The 24,850-nt window shown below is 37.7% G+C and overlaps 1 protein-coding gene across 2 annotated transcripts in view; it reads left to right on the top strand.

The window, feature by feature from the left end:
• Window positions 1–9,489: 9,489 nt before the first annotated feature.
• Window positions 9,490–24,850, top strand: part of LOC308081411 (cingulin-like) — a 65,282-nt gene continuing 49,921 nt past the window's right edge. For both annotated transcript variants that reach the window (XM_080457783.1, XM_080457782.1), the window contains exons 1-2: window positions 9,490–9,532; window positions 23,573–23,793. In XM_080457783.1, coding sequence (XP_080313909.1) covers window positions 23,574–23,793 — 220 coding nt within the window. In that variant the 5' untranslated portion in view covers window positions 9,490–9,532; window position 23,573. The remainder of the gene's footprint in view (window positions 9,533–23,572; window positions 23,794–24,850) is intronic.

Below are 24,850 nucleotides of genomic sequence, written 5' to 3'. Positions count from 1 at the left end.
TGGTTGTGGTTATACTGGAAACAAAAGAAGACAAAAAACTCCATGGGTTCTGGAAAGTTTCAGGTTATGGAAGGTTCTGGGTTACCCTCAGTGGTGGAAAGTAACTAAGTACATGTACTCAAGTACTGTACTTAAGTACACAAAAGTATTTGTACTTTTATCATTTTCAATTGCTATACTTTACTTCTCTTCATCTCAGAGGTAAATATGGTACGTTTTTCTCCATTACAATTATTTGACAATTTGAATTACTAGTTACCCACTTCAGCCCTATACATTTCAGCCATTTGAAAATAGCCGATCTACATCGCGACGCATTGTGAGCTTGTAAATCTGCTATTTTCAAAAGTTTTATTTACATTTGAAAACTTGTGAAGTGGGACATTCTGCATAATGAGCACTACTTACTCAATTAAGTAGTGCTCATCAAGTACATTTTGAGTAAACTTTTGCTTGTAACAGAGTATTTCTACATTGCAGTATTGATACTTTTACTTAAGTAAACAATTCCACAACTTAAAAAGAGCCATTGGTCTGGTCTAGTCTGGCTTTCCAGGTTAGACATGAATAATGGTGTTGATTGAACTCTGTGAACTGTTGTGGTGGACCGTGCTGTGTGACACCAACCACAGATTAATACTTAAACAGGATTTCATTTAGAAGCTTATGTTACGTTTTCTTCCAAGTGGCCTACATGAACTGTTGTTACTGTACTCACACACTAGTGTGAAATAACGGCATATATATATAATGAATGCAAGTTATGCAACGTCAATTGACAGAGTAACAGTGACAATGACAGAGTACAGCAACTTGCAATGGGCCTGGTCAACAAGATACACTACACCACAAAGCCACCCATGTAGCTGTGAAACTATTTCAAAAACATCAATGACGTCCACAATCACAACACCAGAGGGAGCTCCACAAATCACGTTCAACACAGATTTTGCTCTTAACAGACCTTGTATTGCACTGTACTTCCCTGTGCTCGTCTTTGCAAAATGTTAATAAAGTATTCAATCAATCAATCAATTAATCAATCAATCAATCAATCAATCAATCAATCAATCAATCAACCAATCAATTCAGCACTTATAAGGCTTAGTGCATAACTTGCAGTCCCTGGTTTCTAGAAGGTGCATAAGCATGTGCTGTTCCAGTTTATTTGTTCAAGCTTTTTAGCTTCAGTTGATGAAGCAGTATGCTGCTCCTGCTGCTGCTGCTGTGAAGTTTGGCTTCAGCTCCTAAAGCCCATGCATTAAGCCAGGCCTGGAAGCTATGGGAAACTGAACCGAACAGGAAACGGATTGTGCTCACCTTCTGAAAACTCAACTTTTGAATTTCATGTTCTGGGGCTTGAGTGGTTCCAAAACCTTTTAGCTCGAGTCCCGAAAGAGAAATGTTATGTCTCCTCGGGCCGGGACCCAAGCTAGTGAAAATAGCACATCTACAAGCTCACAACGTGTCACATTCAATGCGACACGTTGTGAGCTTGTAGATCTGCTATTTCTATTTCTTCTTAAACGTTTCTTCATGAAGTTTTGTAGATTTATTTGAAAATTCATGTCTTGACATTTTTTTTAAATGTCTGTTTGATTTTTGTAAATATTTTGAAATTGTATTAATGGAAATAAAAGTTAGTAAATAAAAGTAGTAAACGTCCCACTGTTTGGGAAACAGTGCTATAGAGCACATCTTCCAATGTGCTTTCACTTTTGCCCATAGAGGGCGCCACAAATGCAAAGATGTTGCACTGCATGTCATAGAAATGCTGAAAACTGCAGAATGTTTTGTTGTTTTGTGTTCTTGTCAATACAGTAATGTATTGACATTAAAAATAAAATGTGCTTTTGTACTTTTTGAAAACTTTGTCCAACGGGGTTCAGTGGGTTCAGTGTCTTGGACAGTGGTGGACAAAGTACACACATTTAGAAAATGTAGACACTTACAACAAATCATAATGTACTTTTTCCCCTACTGAAAAATCGGAATATTTGTCTTGTAGTGTAGTATAAGTCGTATCCAATACAACTACTCTAGTAAAGTACATGTATTCAAGTACAGTACTTGAGTAAATGCACTTAGTTACTTTCCACCACTGGTCCTGGGTTACTGCTGCTGTCAAACATATGAATGAACCATTGACTGGACCACTGAAGCGCGTGTCAGCGGTTGCCTTGGACAACCCTCCTGTTGCTCGAAACAACTATGGAGTTACATTTGTGTCTTTATCAACCAAACAAAAGAAAAACATTTGAGAGAGAAAAAATATAAACAGAGCAAAGAATAGTTTTGAATGAAAACGAATTAAAACAGCAAGCAAAAAATAATAATTTGTAAGCAAAGGAAATTATATAAACAGAACAAAAAAATATTTTTAATTAAAACAAATTAAAAACGCAATCAAAAAAATATATTTGCAAGCAAAAAAATATAAGATTTGAAATAAAAGAAAAAAATAATTGAGAACAAAACTTAAAATTCAAGAGTAAAAAATAAGGAAAAACGGTTTAAACTACATAAAACAAAATACTTAGTAAAATGTTTGGGTAATAAAATGTGTTGTGCTAAATAAAATGTTTTTAATGTTTTTTTTCCTCATTTGCGAATGAAAGTTGTTTTTTTCTGATTGCAAAATGCCTTCTCTCTCAAAACCTATGTCTTTGGTCTCGATTTTTTTACTCTCTCTCTTGGATTTGTTTGTGTGAGGGGTTAAAGTTCAGAAGGCGGGTCCTACGCTGATAGATGTAAGACACCTCTCCATTGGTCACTTGGAGTCTGAGTGACAGCTCCCCCTTCCTTATGTAGCTTGTTGAATGCAGGGATGTGTTACGGCCAGCATGGTTTTTTGATTGATTGAATTATTAGCAGTTTGCAAAAAAAACTAAAAAACATGAAAGTATAATGCAAGGTCAGCTAAGAGTATTTAAAACCCAAGAAAGATGACTTGTTTCCATTGGGGTCCTTTGTACTCAATTCATAGAGACATTTAATGACACAGATATACACTACTATGCAAAACATCATAAAAACAAAAACAAAAAAAATATGTACAGTAAACAGTTTGAGTAAACAGATTGATGGAATACTTTATTAACAGTAGGATACAGAGGTACAATTGTACAATGATTGTTATAAGGATAACACAAAAAGGCTTGTTTCCATTGTGGTCCTCTGGGACTGAGGTCAAAGCTCCATCCCAGCTCTGGGCGCTACACTATTCGTTACAATATTGAGCATTTTAGGCTATTAGCAATTCAGATGATTCCCTAATGTTAGGTTTCTGTTCTACTTACAGTTTGTGATCTGTATTTAAAATTGTTGTTACTGTTATAGTAGGCCAGTGGTTCCCAAACTTGGGATCGGGACCCTCAGAGGGGGTCCCCAGATTAGCTTAATGGGCAACATTGTTTTCTCTCTCAACAGTAAACAAACCAACCTATACAGTATAAGTGTATACAGGGTAACACATTTCTAAAGTGGCAATTTAATGACTTTTAAGACCTTTTTAAGGCATTGTGCGCTTGTAGTTCGGCTATTTTCACAATATTTATCTGTGGAACCGAGTCAAACTAAATCTAATGCCTACAATTTCAAGTGCTTGTCAGGGTGGGTGGTCCCCAGTTCAAGTATGATTATTTTGGGGGGTCCCCAGTTCAAATATGATTATTTTAGGCATTCACAGCCTGAAACATTTGGGAACCCTTGAAGTTATAAAATAAAGCTACATTATTTTATGTTATATTCGTTTTTCTAATTAAGGCAAGGCTGAAGTGACTGGCCTACTGGCCAGGCCCATTCCAGATAGACTGCTTTGGAAACGTTTCGTCTGATAGTGTGCTTCAGAATGTGAATCCCTAAAATAATCATATTTGAACTGGAGACCCCCCAAAATAATCATACTTGTGTATATCATGCATATTTATATCTTGTGTATATCATGTATATCATGCACAGTATAAGTATAACATGCACAGTATTCATACATTGCTGCTATGCTCAGGCACCTTAGTTTTTTATTATCTCAGGTACTTTGTAAATATGTAGATAACTTGTCTGGCCTTCTGTTGCTCTCTTGTTTTGATCTCCTTCCCACTTGCCCCCCACCCCCCTCTTCTTCTCCCCCCCCTCTCTTCTTTCTATGGAAACTAACGTTGCGATGGGAACGATGTACAAAAACGGATTTCACCCACTTTTTTACCTTGTAAACCTGTGATGTGACAATAAAACTGATTCTGATTCTGATTCTGGGGACCACCCACCCTGACAAGCACTTGAAATTGTAGGCATTAGATTTAGTTTGACTCGGTTCCACAGATAAATATTGTGAAAATAGCCGAACTACAAGCGCACAATGCCTTAAAAAGGTCTTAAAAGTCATTAAATTGTCACTTTAGAAATGTGTTACCCTGTATACACTTATACTGTATAGGTTGGTTTGTTTACTGTTGAGAGAGAAAACAATGTTGCCCATTAAGCTAATCTGGGGACCCCCTCTGAGGGTCCCGATCCCAAGTTTGGGAACCACTGGCCTACTATAACAGTAACAACAATTTTAAATACAGATCACAAACTGTAAGTAGAACAGAAACCTAACATTAGGGAATCATCTGAATTGCTAATAGCCTAAAATGCTCAATATTGTAACGAATAGTGTAGCGTCCAGAGCTGGGATGGAGCTTTGACCTCAGTCCCAGAGGACCACAATGGAAACAAGCCTTTTTGTGTTGTCCTTATAACAATCATTGTACAATTGTACCTCTGTATCCTACTGTTAATAAAGTATTCCATCAATCTGTTTACTCAAACTGTTTACTGTACATATTTTTTTTGTTTTTGTTTTTATGATGTTTTGCATAGTAGTGTATATCTGTGTCATTAAATGTCTCTATGAATTGAGTACAAAGGACCCCAATGGAAACAAGTCATCTTTCTTGGGTTTTAAATACTCTTAGCTGACCTTGCATTATACTTTCATGTTTTTTAGTTTTTTTTGCAAACTGCTAATAATTCAATCAATCAAAAAAACATGCTGGCCGTAACACATCCCTGCATTCAACAAGCTACATAAGGAAGGGGGAGCTGTCACTCAGACTCCAAGTGACCAATGGAGAGGTGTCTTACATCTATCAGCGTAGGACCCGCCTTCTGAACTTTAACCCCTCACACAAACAAATCCAAGAGAGAGAAAAAAAAAATCGAGACCAAAGACATAGGTTTTGAGAGAGAAGGCATTTTGCAATCAGAAAAAACAACTTTCATTCGCAAATGAGGAAAATAATCATTAAAAACATTTTATTTAGCACAACACATTTTATTACCCAAACATTTTACTAAGTATTTAGTTTTATGTAGTTTAAACAGTTTTTCCTTATTTTTTTACTCTTGAATTTTAAAAGTTTTGTTCTCAATTATTTTTTCTTTTCTTTCAAATCTTATATTTTTTTGCTTGCAAATATATTTTTTTGATTGCGTTTTTAATTTGTTTTAATTAAAAATATTTTTTTGTTCTGTTTATATAATTTCCTTTGCTTACAAATTATATTTTTTTGCTAGCTGTTTTAATTCGTTTTCATTCAAAACTATTCTTTGCTCTGTTTATATTTTTTCTCTCTCAAATGTTTTTCTTTTGTTTGGTTAATAAAGACACAAATGTAACTCCATAAACAACCTCCCCTTCTCACTATGGGATGTAAACAGAGCCAAGATTGCGAAAGTGAAATACAAAACAGATAACGAGTATATCCCATTTTTGTTTTATCCATTTTTTAGCCATTATGCCAATTCATTCCTATACATATTATGTGCAAACAGATAGACAATACAATTATGTGACCTGAATACACAATCCACCTGTGCACATATAGTAACTTAGGTTACTTAGGTTGCTTAGGTCTATCCTCCATAATTCAACCTCAGTTACTTGGGGTAGTTTGTTTCCCAAATGACTTTTTTCCTTATCAATTACTCACCTCATGAAGCCTTGAACTGATGGAGATACTTATTTATTTGTTGTCTCATTCCTTATCCAATATTCCAGTATTTGATGAACTGATAGGAGCCCAAGCTTAAAAGAGCAAAACTATATTTAAAACATTCACTTATAAGGATACAAGAAGAGTGGGCACTAAGGAATAGTGGGCACCTTGATCTATCATCGGATAAAATTGGATCCAAAATGTAAAACAATATTAGAAAAATGGTCTGAAGTAATGTAACGTATACTGTACATGGTGTGAACATGATGTGAACATGCACGGTCCATCACAGACCTAAAATGATCCTTCAACTACTTGTTTATGCCCAAAATGACTGGATACACAGGTTTTGCAGCAATTTGTTGCAATATTAGAAATATTAATCCTTGATAGGCGAATGTTCAAGCATGTTCTAATCATGTATACTTTACATTACTTAATTTTATATCGCGGTGCCCCCTTTTCCTGTTACCATTTATAACCTCCTCCTCACTACAGTCCTCCTTGGATTACACTGTGAGAGTTGTTATGGAGTTTCATTTCTGACATAGTTTTGCATTGTCTTCTTATCTACTTCAATTCATCACATATTGGAAGATTGGATCAGGAATGCGAGCCAAAACAAATAATTAAAAAAATCCATGAATCCAAGGCTTCATGGGGTGATTAATTGACAGGGGAAACAAAGTAATTTTGGGGGTGAACTACCCCTTTACATTGTCCGTTTCTTTATTGTCTCATAGGCTCATAATTTGTGAACTTATAGCTTTATGCTACTATGAATCATTTGTGCATTTAAGATTAGGCCTGTCACAATTATTACATAATCACCTAATCGCAATTATTTGATTTGATCACAAATTTGTTTTGCATATCGTCATAATCGTCATTATTATTTTCATGTCCTAAAAAAATATATATATATTTTCAAAACTAGTGGAAATAGCTGATCTACAAGCTCAAGTCACATAGTGACATGTTTTGAGCTGGTAGATCAGCTATTTCCACTATTCATGTTATTTCATAGTATAAAGTTCATAAATTATGTACGTTATTTGTCATAATATGTGCACCTTTTTTCACGAAGCCTATAAGCCCAACAGAAATTAAAAATGTATTCATAGTGTAAGAGCCATTTGAGCCATTTTGTTACTAAATTGATGATGTCACCGCAGGGTTACAGGGTATTTAACCCTGTCTGTAATCAAGGGCAGGTGTTCCTGATGGGAGCAAACAGTTTTTTGACTGTGTTTAGGAGAGCTGTTTGTTTAGCCACCGTACGATTAACTGTTTGTTTAACTGTATTTATTATTTGTATGCTGGAGTGACGACCAAGGTTCAGAGAATAAAGCGTTTATTTATGAACTTTACAGACGGTTTGGAATTCAGTCTTTTTAGCACACAACAACCCTAACCAGTAAGTGCCTAAAAGTAGCCTATAGGACTTTTGGACACTACACATAGTCTCCAGTCTTCAACGACAGAAACGCAATCAAATAGTTAATCGCAATAATTTGAGTGACAATTAATCGTACAATTGTATAATCGTGACAGCCAGTCTTCAACGACAGAAACGCAATCAAAAAACGCAATCAAATAGTTATTCGCAATTATTTGAGTGACAATTAATCGTACAATTGTATAATCGTGACAGCCCTATTTAAGGTCAGTGTTGTAAAGTAACTAAGTACATTTACTCACTGTGCATAAGAACAATGTTTAGGTATTTTTTTTACTTCAGTGGAGTAGGCCTTAGATTTTTATTATTATTACAAAACATACAATAACCACTTCAGCCTTATATATATATTTATATATATATATACACACACACACACATTTTGGCCATTTGAAAATAGCGGATCTACAAACTCTCATTGCATTGCGACGCGACGCATTGTGAGCTTGTTATTGCTATTTTCAAAAGATTTTTATACATTTGAAAACTTGTGAAATGGGACATTCTGCACAATGAGTACTTTCTACTTTTGGTACTTTATGTCAATTTGATACCAATACTTTTGTACTTTTTAAGTACATATTGACTTTTTCTTGTAACAGAGTATTTCTATAATGCAGTATTGCTACTTTTACTTAATGAAACAAATGTAGTACTTTTACCACCACTAAAGATTACAAAGCACACAGGCCTAATTCTACAGTTTAATTCCCTGATAAATGATTGACACATTATGCAAAGCAGGGGGCGCTATTATTCCAGTAATCCTACCACTGTCCTACACATAGTGGGCGGATCTAGTTTCCATCCCACACTCTTACAATCCAGAGTGTTTATTTAACAACCAAGAGACCCGTGTTGCCATGTCCGCTTATTATAAGCGACTTTGGGCTTCTTTTTCTTCAAAGTCGCTTGTAATTATTAGTTGCGGGTTGTGTTTTTTTGGACTTCTTTCTCAAGTGTAGTTGTTTATTTGTACTTCTTTCTCAAGTGTAGTTGTTTATTTAGACTTCTAAAGTGTAATGTTTATTTGGACTTCTTTCTAAAGTGTAGTTGTTTATTTGGACTTCTAAAGTGTAGTTGTTTATTTTTCTAAAGTGTAGTTTATTTGGACTTCTTTCGAAAAGTGTAGTTGTTTATTTGGACTTTCTATTGTAGTTGTTTATTTGGAATTCTTTCTAAAGTGTAGTAGTTTATTTGGACTTCTTTCTATTGTAGTTGTTTATTTGGAGTTCTTTCTAAAGTGTAGTTGTTTATTTGGACTTGTTTCCTAATGTTGTTTAAACCACAAATTAATGTTAGTCCACAGACCCCCTATCTAAAAAAAGAAAATGTGCCAGGGACCCCCGTACCAGATTTGTGTTGTTAAAATGTTTCAGAAATATACATAATTTGTCACTTAAAAATAATAATAATAACACATTTTAGTAGGTTTAAACTTAAAGTGCTCATGTGGCCTATCTGGTTCCCATACTGTTTAGCTCAAGACCCAAAAGTGAAATTAGACGTTTGCCCAGGACCCAATATAGTAAATCTACAAACACACAATGAGTTGCTTCGCCCCGTGTTGCGAGCTTGTGGATCTGCTATTTTCACTACTACTTTTTTAATATACTTTTGAAAAATGTTGGAATAACTTTTAATTCATGAAAAGTTGTGACTTTTATTGTTTAATATTTTTAAAATCTTTTGAAATAATACTAATTTTTTTTATGTAGGAAACGAAAACAATGGATATTTATTCGCAACCCATACAAATTGCTCCGCAACCAAAACATGGGCCCCAACGCACTGTTTGGGAAACAGTGGCCTATTGTCGCTTCTTTTGGGCTTGTTTTCCTAGACCTGGTTGCTTGTTTCTCTCGCAACATCTGGCAACACTGGTTAAATCAACACCCTGGAGTCCAGAGTGTGTGACAAAGGTAACAGGTTGCAGCTCATAGTGTCTCATCATAATGAACCATGGACTTTACAGTATGTTCGGCGTGTCTTTTGATCATGGATTTATCATACAGATCCGTTTAGATCACGTTTAGAAGGGATCAAGTCTCAGAGACAAGAGGAATTTGCAGTTTGATCAAAAAGAAAAGAGGTATGTTTGTTTGTTTCGGACTTTTGAGGAAATGGATCACAAGACGGTCATCTGTCACGACCGTCATGGATGAACTTCAACCTGGTGTTTGCACTTTCTCCCTTTTTGGTCCGTACATCTACGTAAACGTTCAGATTTCAGATATAAAGTGCTTACCTCATGGCCACGGATGTTACAATTATGTCCGGGCCCTCAGAAGTACCCGTACCTTCCATATTATTCAATAAAAAGCATTTTAATCTGATTGATGGCCATTTTCTCAATTTTTTTCTCCATAGACTTTCAACTACGCGACCCTATCTGTTGGGAGATGAATTGCACTCTGATACATTATAACTATGAAAAAATGGCCACCAATTGGATTACAATGCTTTTTATTGAACAATACGGAATATACTGGTGCTTCTGAGAGCCCGTACATAATTTTAACGTCAGTGGCCATGGGTTAAGCACTTTATATTTGAAATCTGAACGTTTATGTAGATGTACGGGCCAAAAAGGGAGAAAGTGCTAACACCAGGTTGAAGTTCATCCATGACTGAAGGAAATCCAAACTATTAATCATCCTAACCTGCGTGATCGGAGATGATTTGCAGCTACCTGTTAGTATAAACCTCGTATTTATGTTGCCTTATAAATAAGATGTTACACCCGGGTGTGGGTCTGATTATTACTGTGTTTATTATCAGTTTTCTCATGATTTTGCAACTAGCGAGAGTTTGAGGTGTTGCGCCGGAACTGGTGACCTGTCGAATTCTGTGACCGTCCTTGGTTTGTTTCAGGCGAAAAAAGGCGAATCGTTTCCCCACATTACTGTCACCAGATCGTCTCATGTTTACAGTTGATTTGCCTGCCCGTCCTCTCACGTGCATGTGACAGAGTATGCACGGCTCTGGGTGACGGGTCACAGACTCCGATGGGTCACCAAGTAGGCTGTGACAGTCTTAGGTTGGGTTAGCCCGCAGGAGCTAACGATAGGAGTTATTATAAAGTTGTTGTACAGTGCGATCAGATCAGATGTGCATCTTTATGGACTGGATGGAATGAATGAATGGATACAGACGCATCTCGGCTTTTATTCTCTACTAGAATCAAACTTAAAAGTCTCTTCAAACTGTAGCTCTGCAAACTGCTGCTGCTCGGCAAGTTGATTTATTGATTTCCCCACATCCATCTGACAGACAGTGCATCCATTCCAGGTAGTTTAGTGATCTATCTTACACCCTGTGCTTTAATACTCACGGGTTATGTTCCTTTTTAACAGTTATTATAAGTTTCACTTATATCACTGTTAAACAGAAACGATTTCTTTAATAACTTGTAATAATACTGCAAGTTAGTATAGCTTAAAAGCTTGAGAAATCAAAGACGCAATGCATTCCACAAGTGTCTGCATTTCTCAATTGAAGAGTAGGGAGACCACCCACTGCATATTTTATATATATATATATATATATATATATATATATATATATATATATATATATATATATATATATATATATTATGTTGTGTTGATTATGTGTTGATATATATATATAGGCCTATATATATATATATGCTTTTTATTTTGACTTGCCCACAAAACTTTTGAAAAGCACTCTATTAAATTATGAGATGTCTACAAAGTTGGCTTTTCAGCCTATTGGTGGCACTAGAGTGGGGGTTTTCAATGTTTTTCAGGTCAATGACCCCTTAGTAGAGAGAGAGAATAGCCGATCTACAAGTTCACAACCCTAGAATAGGGATGCTGGTTAAAAATAAAATAAAATGTCATCACAAAGATTTGGCGGCCCCTCTGTAGTAACTCTAAGGACATTACTACAGAGGAAAAGTCATGGGGTTGCTCAAATAGTTGGATTTTGCCTCCAGGGAAGTATGGCATTATGCCCATTACATTTTGACTGGCTTGTGTACCATTGGACATTTTTTGGGATAAAGGATGCGCTATAAAAAAAAAGGCCATGGGGGATCACCAAAATATTTGAGTGCTGCTGATTTTTCGCAATTATGTGTTGATCCTTGTTGAAAAGCGTTCATACATTTTCAAACATTTTCCAAAAATAGCAGAAATAACCAATATACAAGCTTACACGTTGTAAGCTTGTACATCAGCTATTTCCGCTATTTAAAAAAATAAAGTATAACATGATTAAATATGTCAGTCATTCCTTTTTATACTTAAGTTAAGTTATTTGTCATATCTTACCTGTGCAACTTTGGTTTACGAAGCCTAAAAGGCAAACAGAAATCATATTTGTATTCATTATGTTCCAATGTTCAATGCCAAAAAGAAAATATGATTAAATCGTTACTCACAATTATTTGTATGACAATTAATCGCCAAGTTAAACGTTTTAATCGTGACAGCCCTTCGTGTGTGTGCATGACAGATTCAAAGCAACATAGCATTCATATTCTGGGGGGGACATTTGCCAAAAATAGCTGTATACAGTAACTGTGAGGTTGTAGATCTGCTATTTTTGGTAAATGGAAAAGAAGTACAGAGCCAACTCAGGTTCAGTTTACTAAGTATAGGCTAGAGAGGGTTTTAAGTGTGTGAATGTGAGATAGGGCAGGGCAGCTTTTATGTACTGTAGGTATGGTGCTAGTTGTGTGGTATTTGGTGACACTGACGTCCCTCTTTGTTATGCCAATGTGCTGCCAAGAAGAAGCTGTGTGTGTGTGGGTGAAAGAGCAGCAGTATCTAGTTCACCCATGGAGTGGTGGGGGAGATAGGCAGTGTCTCATTTAAGTGAATGGGCTCTATTGGGCCTCTCTTCCTTACTTCCTTCACAGTGTTACCAATGATACTAATGAAGGGCTCTGTTCCATTCTGGTCAAACAAAGTCGGGGTGCTGATATTGTGCATGCTGGCTCACTGGAAACACTCATACTCAGTATGTATTAATACAGGGCTCTGATCTTTCGCAGACTCAAACGGCCCACAGACTTCTGACTCCACTTCAGTGGCATGCAAGGCTGTATAGCTCCATTACCACCTGGTACTACAGCTCTTCCACTTTTAACCTTTTAATACCGGGAAAGCATTATTTGTGTCATTTTAAGATTTCTTTGGCTATTCAAAAATAGATTTTATATATTTTTTCATTTGCTTAATTTCTTGACAAGGCCTGGTCAATGAGGATAGGGCCATATACATGTGTGTATATATATATATATTTTTTAAAAACAAGCATTTGTGACTTTGCTTCTGGGGATTTTACAAATCTCTTCTAAATCCTTCTAAAACATCTTTTAGAAAAAACATAAATTTGTCATGTCAGGGACCCCCAAAATTATATGTATTTGGCCACGGACGGCCATGTCAAAATATTTTGTAATGGGGACCCCCAGAAGCAAAGCTTTGAGTAAAAAAAAAACCCTTTAAAAATGTATGTTCAAATATTTGCACAACATTTTCACGTTTAAAAAAAAATAGCAGATCTACACTCGGTGCCGCGCTATGAGCTTGTATATCTGCTATTTTTGAATAGCCAAATAAATCCTAAAATGACACAGGGTTAACTTCAATAACATTGGACATAAACCACATAGACAAACCGCTCAAAGGGAATGAAACCCCAGGCTGATTTTGCAGTGTGTTTTCCACTTCAGGTTAACACGGCTACAACAAACAAATTAATAATGAGCATGTTGGATTTTCATAGGTGTGTCTATAGCCAAGGGCCAATGTGCAAGCATGATGGACCGTACTGACACACCTAACACACCCATTATTAATTTGAAATCTGTGTTGCTTATGTCACTGTGTACTATAAGGTCAGTGTTATGTTTTTACCCAGCAGGTCTTTAACTCCAATTTAAATGTTTTTAATTGGAAATGTCTTTTTTTTTAAAGGAATCCTGTAGATCTCAGGATCCACAGCTGAGTGGGTCTGTTAAATCACTGGTTCTCAAACGTTTTAAAGTACCCCCATGAGTGTACACACCTGTAAGGGTCCATAGAGTCCACAGAGTTATAGACCTGTAAGTGTCCATTTAAATATAATATTATAATTAGACCTATTTGATCCTGTGTCGGGAAAAAAATCTTTTCCCGACAGAATTTTTTTCACCCAGCTGATTGCTGGCCAAGCGGTCAGACTTGAGTGCAGAACCCAGAGGTTGCATTGAAGCGCATTAGACATGCTGGCCATTCATAGGTAGGTACTGCAGCTTAAAACGGCCTGGGGCCGCTGTCACGAACGAGCGAAAGCGGTTTCGACCAATGGGCTCGACTCAAGAGCTTGCACACTGGGTTGCGCATGGAGGTGACGCAAAACGTGTCACAGAAGCCCCAAATAGGCCACGCCCATCGCATTTCCCAACCCGGAAGAAGGGGTGATTTCGGCCCATGCGCTGTTGGGCGGGGATTTCCGGTGTCCTCTCTATTATTTTGAAGTCTATGGTTCAGTGTCTTGCTCAGCGACACCTCGACACATTGCTGGGGCCAGGAATGTGGAACCCCCTCAAGAAGCCCATATGGTCCCTGGACCCCAGTTTGAGAGCCTAAATTATCATTATAAACTGTCATTTAAAAAGAAATTTTGATTTAACCACTTTTCAACCTGGCCTGCCTATGTTGGGCATGTCATTATAGGCAACATTATTCCACAATGTCCAAACTTTTTCAAAATGTTTACCAAAAAAAAGCTAATATCAGATCTGAAAGCTTAACACATCACATCATCGCACAGCTTAGTTCTAGACATAAATCTATAACCTTTGCTCTATATGGACAATGGCTGGTTGATATAATATTTGCCTCGCTGCTGGCCAGGAATAGCTGTTTGTGTGCATTGCTGTGCAGTGTAGCGGTGCTGCACTGTATGTCATTTGTTAAAGGCATGCTTCAAGGACAAACATTGCGAAAGGTGAAGGCAGTTCTGTGTTTACAATGTGCCCATTAATCAGAGTACAAAGCAAACTGAAGAAGAAACCACTCTCACTCCACGTCATGTAGATCTGTAAATGGTAAATGATGACTTTATATAGCACCTTTATCCAAAGTGCTTTAAATTACAATGTGCAATACATTCACCTATTCACACCCATTCACACAGACATTCACACACCGATGGTGGAGGAAACCATGCAAGGCACCATCAGTGTTGCCATGTCTTATTATAAGCGTCATTAGCCATCTTTCTGTAAAGTTGCTTGTAAATTATTGGTAGTTGCGGATTGTGTTTTCTTTTTGGGCTTGTTTGTAAAGTGTAGTTGCTTATTTGGGCTTGCTTCCTAATGTTGTTTAAACCGGTGGTTCTCAAACATTTTCACGTCATGGACCCCCAAATTAATTATTAATTATTAGTATTTGTCCATGGACCCCCATCTAAACATATTTGAAATTGCCACGGCCCCCCGTACCAGGTTTGTGTTGTTAAAATGTTTCAAAAAATATTTAAAATGTTTTGCTTCTTTTCAAGATTTGTTTGAAAATAGCAGATCTACAAGCTCACAGTTGTGAGCTTGTACATCGGCTATCTTCAAATAGCCAATGCATATACAGTAGGTTTTAAGTGCTCATGTGGCCTATAGTCGCTTCTTTTGGGCTTGTTTTCATAGACCTGGTTGCTTATTTCTCTCGCAGAATCTGGTAACACCGGGCACCATCCTGCTCATCTGCAGCAGTAATGGGTTCAGTGTCTTGCTCAAGAACACTTAGACACTGACACTGACACAGGTGGAGCCGGGGATCGAACCCGGGAACCCAAGCGGTTCCCATGCGGCCGCTGAGCCGCAGTAGAACGAACGATGCCAGTGATGGAAGTACTAAGATATTTTACTAAAAGACCCTATAAAGTAATAAGATGACCTCTCAGTTTGTAGCGCCACCAAATAACCTCAATTACATGTTACAATTTAGGTATTTAGCTCCAGAACGACTAGGGCTGTCACGAGTACAAATTTAAGTTGACGATTAATTGTTACTGAAATTGCAATTGCAACCATTTAATTGTGTGTTTGGTATTGAACATTGGGACATATGAATACAAATACAATTTAAGTTTTTCTTTTAGGCTTCGTAATCAAAAATTGCACAGGGCAGATATGACAAATAACTTAAATTTGCACACAAAAAAAGACATTTAATAATAATTTATTTAAATAATAGGCTATTCGTAACGCATTGTATGCTTGTACATCTGCTATTTCTGCTTTTTTTTATATTTTACATTTTTCAACATGGAGACGATTATGACTTATCTCAAATAATTGTGATTTAGATGATTTATTATGTAATAATTGGGACAGGCCTAAGAACGACTTACAATAAACAAGGTAAACGCACGCATAGAATGCAGAGAGACAATGTAGTCTCTCAAGAAACTAGGATCCCAGGTAAACCTAGCATGATCTGTCTAAAACGATATATACTATCGAAATAACAATCTGTAGTTGAAACTATAGGGCAGCAGGTAAACGATGAACCTTGCTTCAGTCTAAAGTAAACAATATACTATCAAAATAATAATCTGTACATTGAAACGATAGGATACCAGGTGAACAATGAACCTATAGCATAGCATCTGTTTAAGTAACATCCTATCTAAATTATCCTATTCTCAACATTACTCAATTGTTTGTCTCTTTTTCTATGTGTTATAAACCACCCAGCCACATTTCTTTGATACAAAAATAAATATATAACAAATAAAATACTGGCGTACATGAATAATGATAACTTAATGAATTAAATGGCACGAGGTTCTTGTGTATTCTGCTTAAGGTCAAGCACTACTTGAGTGTAAGTGCGTTATCTCGTAAAACGTGCACAGGGTTGCTGTGTGTGCATGCATGTGCGCACACACACGTTTATGGGCATGCATAGGTGTGTCTCTGTGTGTTCATGTACATGTGTGCGCATGCACAGTAACCTCCTGGTGTTAATTTGACTGAGAGTGTACAAAGAGAGTGAAACGTACACAGTCGGTGATAATGTCTATAACTCTCTAAGAGAGAGAGAGAGCGAGAGAGAGAAACTGACTCAGTTTTATCACCAAACACTCACTGATACGAGAGAAACGATGTCATTCCTCTCTTTCTTTCTCTGTGTCTGTCTCTCTCTGCCCCCCCCCCTCCCCCCGTCTGTCTGTCTGTTTCTCTGTCTCTGTCTCGGTCTCTCTGTCTCAGGGTCAGGGTGACATATTGTTGTTCACATCTAGTCCTGTAACAATACAATGTTGTGCTCCAGTGCTGTTGACCCATTTTAGACTGGGTCAACAGTTCAGTTCACATTCCACAGCCAGGCAGATCATCATTTTGCTACTACACCATTATAAATATTGTAGATGGAATGGAACTAAATCATGTCTAATAATCTACACTGACAAGCTGAACAGAATGATCAGAGAGACCTGTCTAACACATCCCATGTCTATAATGCATCATAATCACATTAGAACATTGTCTAATTATAGTTAGATTCAAACGTTTGTGAGGAACCAGTATTTCTGGTATATGTGGTGTTGCAAGGCGGGATATAATTATGGATAATCTGACTGATTACTAATTATAAAGAGGTGAGCCTACCTGAGGTATTGCCAGCTAGCCTACCAGCTATTCATAATCACAATCTCCTCATCTTTGTTAATAACGAAACGTTCCTAGGGTGAGTGAGACGGCTGGCAATGCTTCGTTCATAAAACCGTACTGAAAGTGATCCAAATGATATTGCTTACAACTCTTGTTGTCCTTATACGTAGTTGTGGTATGGACGCTGCCTTCCATTTCAGTTAGAACGAGTCCTTGAGAATTTATAGAATTTTTTGTTGTTTTGTTTATTGTTTATTACGGATCCCCATTAGTCCTCACCACAGAGAAGACTACTCTTCCTGGGGTCCAAACATTCACACTTCACAATACAATTAAAACATAATACAATTCTACCATTGCATACTTAAAACAAAACAAATGATCTTCATAAATTCTATAAATTATTACATAGTATATTACTTTTTAGTTTGCAAATCAAGAAATTACAAAAAAATAATAAAAATAGTATATACAATTAATCATAGTTCAAACATTAAACAACTGTTTGACTAATCACGGCTTCCTTCAATTTATTTTTGAAGCTTGATCCAATGTGTTCCTGCTCTATTGCCGTTCTCTTAAGTGCATTATTTCTTGGTATTAAAGCCGGAGTAAAGTGACCACCCATGGCCTGTCTTGTGGCATAGCCATGTCTAGTAATGGTGGGTTGTATCTGTAACAACAAATATGAAGGTTTACCAGTAGGCCTATGAGAGATGTTAAATAAAAATGTCACAAGGCTACAAGCCAACCTTTGATCCACTCTCATCCAAGACAGTGCAGCATGCATCCACCCTGTTCTGAGTGAGCTGAAGTTTGTCCAAATCCTTGTTTGAAGCACTGGACCAAACCGTTGGGCAATAATCAAGACTGGACAAAACTAGTGATTGTAATAAAAGTTTTAACTGTTGAACCAGTCAACAGATGTACTCCTCTTCTTATCATTGAAATGTTACTGTCCTTCAGGGGGTTCCAGGGGGTCCCCAGAAAATAATTGTAAATACAGTATTATCAAAATCAGTTCAACCACTTTAACCCTATAGCCTTTACATCGGCTATTTGAAAATAGTGGATGTACAAGCTCACAGCGTGTCCCGATGCCATGCGTTCTGAGCTTGTAGATCGGCTGAAAAAATAAATAACATTCACACCATGATGAGTTGAATACTTTTTTTTCATTTTTTTTCCACGATTTTTTTATACCAATTTTTTCACCCAGTGCCGATTATCTAAGTAATCCTGAGCACTACACTACCTCTGCCAGCCTAGGGAGAGCCCAGAGCCGAGCTCATGCCTCCTTCAATGCATGAGAGCTAGCAAGCCGCTTCTTATCACCTGACAGTGGGGAGTTTCCCCGGTAGGACGTAGCGCATGGAAGGAACACGTTATTCCCACCAGTTCCTTTCCCCTCCATCAGGCACCCCGGCTGACCAGGGGGAGGCCAGGATTACTGCATGTTTTTGTGAGGGTATCGATGAACGTGCCTGGGGCGTGTCCGCGAGCGCCAAGGTGCGTGCGTAATTCATGCGTGAGGCAATTTAGCCCGGACGTAGTTTAAAATGTAAATTTTCTCCTTTCTATGGTTATATTTTGGAAAGGTAAATACTGCAAGCCGAAATGCTAGGCTTTGGTTCACACTGTGAGTTGTTGTTTTGGTTTAGTTTAACCAGACTTTTTAAATAAAGTTCTGCTGCTGTTAATCGTGGCCTCAATTTGATAGGCTATGCACAGCTACCATATTGGAAAGAAATTGGGCCTCCTCCTTACTACCTCTGTTCCACTCTGGTCAAACAGAGTCAGGATGCTGATATTGTGCATGTTTGTTCACTGGAAACACTCTGCTACACCAGTGGGTCTCAAAGTGTGGTCCCAAGTGTGGTCCTCATGGTTCCTTGAGGGGGCTCCATATGGCCCCTTACGGGTGTGTAACTCTGAGAGTGTGCAAATGGAACCATTTGTACACTGTCAGAGTTATGGGGGTTCTTGAAATAAAAATAAATACAAAAGTTTGGTAACACTTTACTTAAAGGTCGGGTCTATAATGCGTTATAACCACACTTATAATGCATTATAATGCACTTATAAGGCATTATAACACTTGCTATAAATGTTTATAATTATGCGTGACAACTTATAACAAGGTTTATGAAGCATTATAACTTATATTATAATATAATTTATAAGTGCCGGTCATAATGCATTATAAACTCAGTGGAACAGCACATTATAACTACCAGGTAGCACTTTACTTAGAGGTTGGTCTATAATGCATTATAATACACTTATAATGCTTCATAACACTCGTTATAAATGTTTAAGTATGCATAACAACTTATAAAAAAGACACTTTATAAATAACTAAGTTATGGTAGTTATAATGTGCTGTTCCATTGAGCATAATAAAGCATTATGACCAGCACTTAAAATATGTTATAAACAAAGTTGTTATGCATAATTATAAGCATTTATAATGCCTTATTTATAAGCACATTATAATGTATTATAAACCCAACCTTTTAAGTAAAGTGTTACCAAAAGGGTGAGGACCACTGTGCTACACTAAATGGAACAGAGCCTTCATTAGTATCATTGTCATTGGCAACACCTGTGAAGGACGTAAGAAAGAGGCCCGATTTCTTTCCAATATGGCTGCTCTGCATAGAGCCTATTAAATTCATCAAGCGTTTTCTTATTCTTTTTGGATTATTCATTCACCATAAAGGAATGTTAGACAAACAACCATTGTCCTTGTATTCAAGACATCACGGGGAGAGTAAACACTATAAATAAAGTGTTTGAACGAATGTGTAGTGTGTGTGTGTGTGTGTGTGTGTGTGTTGGGTGTCGTGGTGTAATGAGAGCTCAGCATGGGACAGCTTTAGTTTTTTGAGCTCTGTGTGTGTGTGTGTGTGTGTGCGTGCGTGTCAATCACTGGGGGTGGGGAGGCAGGCTGTGTAATATGGGTCAGTTTTGTTTCTATTTAGTGTGTCTTCAATGATGCTTTTGTTCAGCAGTGGAGCTCAAATGTTCTCATGTCAAGGACCCTCACATTGATGTGTATTGGGTCGTGGACCCCCCTCCTGAAAGGATTTGGTGTGAGGGTCCCACATAGAAGAAGATTTTAGTTGTAACTGTTTACCTTCAAACCTATGATGTGAATAGTCATTCTTATCCATTCTGTTATTGGACGGACTTCTAGCTGCTGAAAGTATAGTCAAATTAAACACTTAGTTTCAACCTGGTGTTAGGGCTGTCAAGATTATTAACGTTACGTTTAGTTGACAAATTGTGTTTTTTAGCATTGAGGCTTTTGAGCAATGGAACATAATTCATAATATATATATAAAAAAATACATTTCTGTTTGGTATTTAGGCTTTGTTAAAAAAAAGTTGCACAGGGATATGACGGATAACTTAGCCAATTTAGACCTGAGGACGATTCTAAAAACGGCTTCTAAATCCTGAAGTTTTCTGAAAAACTTCAAATATTTATAAAAAATTACAACAAATGTATGTTACTTTGTACACAGCAACAACAACCCCAAATAGGGGTTCCCGCCCGAAATGGGTTAAATATACAAAGACATTATTGATATAATACAAATGTTATACTTAATTTTTATAATTGAAATAGCCGATCTACAAGCTCACAACACATCACTCCAAGACTCCCTGGGTCTGGTACCCCACTTTGAGAACCAGTATTGTAGAGCAGTGGTTCTCAAAAGGGGGTCCCCAGCTAAGCTAGTTAATACAGCTGAGCATAAAAATCAGCGTAGCCACTTTAACCTTGCATAAGCTATTTGAAAATATAAGATAAATGGTAAATGAATGGTGCATTTATATAGCGCTTTTATCCAAAGCGTTTTACATAGATTGTGCATTACATTTACCCATTCACACACACATTCATACATACACCGATGGCGGAGGAAACCATGCAAGGCACCAACCTGCTCATCGGGAGCAATTAGGGGTTCAGCGTCTTGCACAAGGACACTTCGACACTAACTATTCTGGAGGAGCCCGGGATCGAACTGGGAACCTCACGTCTTCCATCCGGCTGCTCTACCGGCCACTCTACCCACTCTACCCCTGAGCCACTGCCGCCCCCAGATCTACAAGCTCACAAGCTGAGACCAGAAATGTTGGTGTCTCCCCGGGACCCAAATGTACAAAAATCCATAATGAATTAACCGCTTAAGCCCTATTTAATAGTGGAAATTGCCGATGTGAGCCTGTAGATCGGCAATTGTCACTATTTCTTAAATGTTTTGTACATTTATGAAGTTCTTTGGAAAAATGATTGACACTTTTATGTATTCAAATTATTTATTTATTACATTTAAGTATTTACTGTGTGTGTGTGTGTGTGTGTGTGTGTGTGTGTGTGTGTGTGTGTGTGTGTGTGTGTGTGTGTGTGTGTGTGTGTGTGTGTTGTAGATCAGCAGAGGGTGGGGACAACAGGAAGTAGAGATGCCAGGTGTTTGTTTATGGAGGTCAGGGTTGTGTTTATAGTCCAGACTCACAGTGAAACTCCACTATCTGTACACAGTAATCATTGATGGAGGCTCAGCACTGAGGTGGAGGCCTGGCTGGTGTAGCTAGCTGTCGCCATCATGGCATTTCCTTGATGATTCATTGTCTCACAAATACTTCGTTGTGTTTTTGCTATTGAACATTGGAATGTACAAATAAAATACAAACTATTGTCTGTTCTGTATTAGCTTTTTGCTATTCATTTTTAAAATATATATGTCGGTGATATATTCATATATTAAAGTTATTTGTCATATCTGCCCTTTGATATTCTTTTTTACAAAGCCTTTTTAATTTATTTATAACATATGTTCCAATGTTCAATGTCAAAAACACAATTAAATCGTTAATCACAATCATTTGTGTGACAATTAATCCTCAAGTAAAATTCCATAATCGTGACATCCCTATCAATTCAATTCAATTCAAAGGAGCTTTATTGGCATGAGAAAACAAATGTTTGCATTGGCAAAGCAAGTGTGAATAAAAACAATGTAAGAAAGAAATGGGGAAGTATATACAGTTGGAGGCAGGGGCGGAGCGTCCGGGGAGGCCAGGGAGGCGGCCGCCTCCCGGCCCGCGACCCTCGCGGGCCCGTGCCGTCAGATAATAAATCGGTAAAATCAGGCAAAAATAAGAATTAAACAACATAACCCTACCCTAACCCTAAAACCGAAATAAAGTGACAAAAAGCCCCCCAAAAAGTGACCGAAACCGCCGCAAACCCGCAAAATTTTTCGCGCGGGGGATGTGCACCCACCCACCCACGCGCGCTGCGCGCGCGTGCGTGGGTGCGCAGGGGGGGCCTGATCACTGTGCTGTGCCTCCCGGCCCGGCTTTGATTTGTTCCGCCACTGGTTGGAGGGGGTACAGCATTGTGTTAAACAGTGCTATGTCACGTTGGAACGTTATATACATGAGAGAGAGATATATATATGTATATGTATATGTATATGTATGTATATATGTATATATATATATATATATTTGTGTATATATATATATATATATATATATATTTGTATATATGTGTATGTAGAAGCCATTTCACTGTTTTTGTTTATTATCATTATTGTAGTTGTTATTTTAGCATGTTTAGTTTTATTAGTTGATTGATTAATTGGTATAGATTTGTGGGCACCAAGGGCACGCCTCTAGGGCATATCAGGAGACAAGTGATTGTGAGACAGGATGCACCTGAGGGACAAATGGTTTTTACCAGCACACACAGCAGCACACACAGCAGCACACAGAACAATGCCATGACAGAGAAATGTTTTGTATCATGTTTTGGAGTAAAAGCAACACAAAAACTACAACTCAAACCTGTGGAAAATGTGTTATTTCGCCTGCGTAGAGCCACCACATAGGTGCATCAGTGGGTTTTGATGAGCAATTGGGAGCCAACAAAATAGCCATTACAGTGTATGTTATAAAGCTTTTTTGAGACAAATAGCAGCAATCTTTTGCAGTCATATCACTATGGGACAATTAGCAGCATTTTGTAAACTATTAACTATTTAAATGGTATACAAAAAAGCCTCAGATTTAAAATGTATTTTAAAGTTAGCAGCTCCGTTTATATGTACAGTAGGTCTATGTCAGAGGTCCAACAGTTCACAGATCTTGCTGCTGTGTTCGCATATTGTAGTTCTCCCAGTAGATGTTTTTTGTCTGCCATTTTCAAACATTTTAATACTTTAACTTTTGCTAATTTAAGTACGTTTTGATGCCATTACTTTTGTACTTTTACTCAAGTACATTTTGAATTCCGGACTTTTACTTGTAACAGAGTATTTCTACATTGCAGTATTGATACTTTCACTTAAGTAAAACATTTTAGTACTTTTTTCCCACCGCTGCTCTTTGGGTACAATGCGAACCCAAAGAAGTCCCATCAAACATCAATCCGCAAGTCATTGTCTGTGCTCTCACTGCTCCGCTCTCTCCTCTTTGCAGCATGACGGCCGTACCGGCGTCCATGCAGAGGAGCCAGGTGGACCACGGCGTTCAGATCCGCTTCATCGATGACCTGCGTGACTCCGGCGGGGGTCTGCCGGCTCCCCCCGCCAAGAAGACCAAACCCAAAGCCCAGACGGGCAGCTCGGCCGCCCGCTACGGAGTGGCCATCCGGGTCCAAGGCATCCACGGGCAGCCCTACGTCGTGCTGAAAGACGGCGGTGAGAATAGGGATGGGACTGCAACTGGCAGCCCGGGGGGCCACATGCAGCCCCCACCCCCTTAATGTGGCCCGCAGGTTCATATCGGAATAGTGATATATTATTGATTTCAGCTGTTACAATTCCAAACATGCAAACTGTATACTTCAGTCTATAAGTAGCTTAAATGAGTATTAAAAGTATTTTTTATGTCCAATATATTTGTATTTAAATTCATAAAGTTAACATCATTATAATTAAATGCATTTGAAATTAAATAAAAATGTTACTTTTCAGGATTCCAATTCAAAGATAGCAAAAAGTTCATCTGGATTCCAATTCAAAAATAGCAAACAAATAATCTGGATTCCAATTCAAAAATGGCAAAAGTAGAAGATCTACAAGCTCAAAATGCGTCGCACTGTGACTCGTTTTGAGCTTGTAGATCGGCTACTTTTGCTACTTTTGTGTGACATAGAATGGCGAAGTACAGCATTAATTTACGAAAATAGTTAAAATAAAGAGATACGAGGTGTCTGCACCGACAGTATATGCAATGTGGCCCTCTGGAGTGGGTGTGGATATATAGTGGCGGCGTGCCCTCTCCATCATCAAAGTTGCATCACCCCTGACTTAAACCCTCTATACTAGTAAAACGGACCTGAAATGCAACTGTGCTTGGCGCACACTCTTTTTTCACTCTACAACCAATCTCTTTATCAAGAAGGGCCGATCTACAAGCTTGTAGATCTTCTATTTTTGGCAAACGTCCCCCCAAAGGTCCTAGAGTCTACATGGATGTTCAAACCTTTTTTTATTTAGTTGAGATGTACTATTTGTTTATTATTATTGTTTTGTGTGCATTATTTGGCTACTGCATTATTTGAGTTGTGAAAAGCAGCGATTTAAAAAAAGCCAAAGAAAAAAACTGAAAGTTTGTGAGGAAAATATAATAAAACCTCACATTTACAAATACTCATGTGATTTTATACATCAATATTGTTGCGTATACTTGATAATTGTATTTCTTTCACTATAATCGTACCATTAAAATCCCTGTTTCCCTAAATATTTTTTT

The sequence above is a fragment of the Gymnoscopelus braueri genome (genome assembly GCF_963280865.1).
Source record: "Gymnoscopelus braueri genome assembly, contig: SCAFFOLD_94, whole genome shotgun sequence".
In the NCBI taxonomy this organism is placed as follows: Eukaryota; Metazoa; Chordata; class Actinopteri; order Myctophiformes; family Myctophidae; genus Gymnoscopelus; species Gymnoscopelus braueri.
This window is presented reverse-complemented; position numbering and strand designations above follow the sequence as displayed.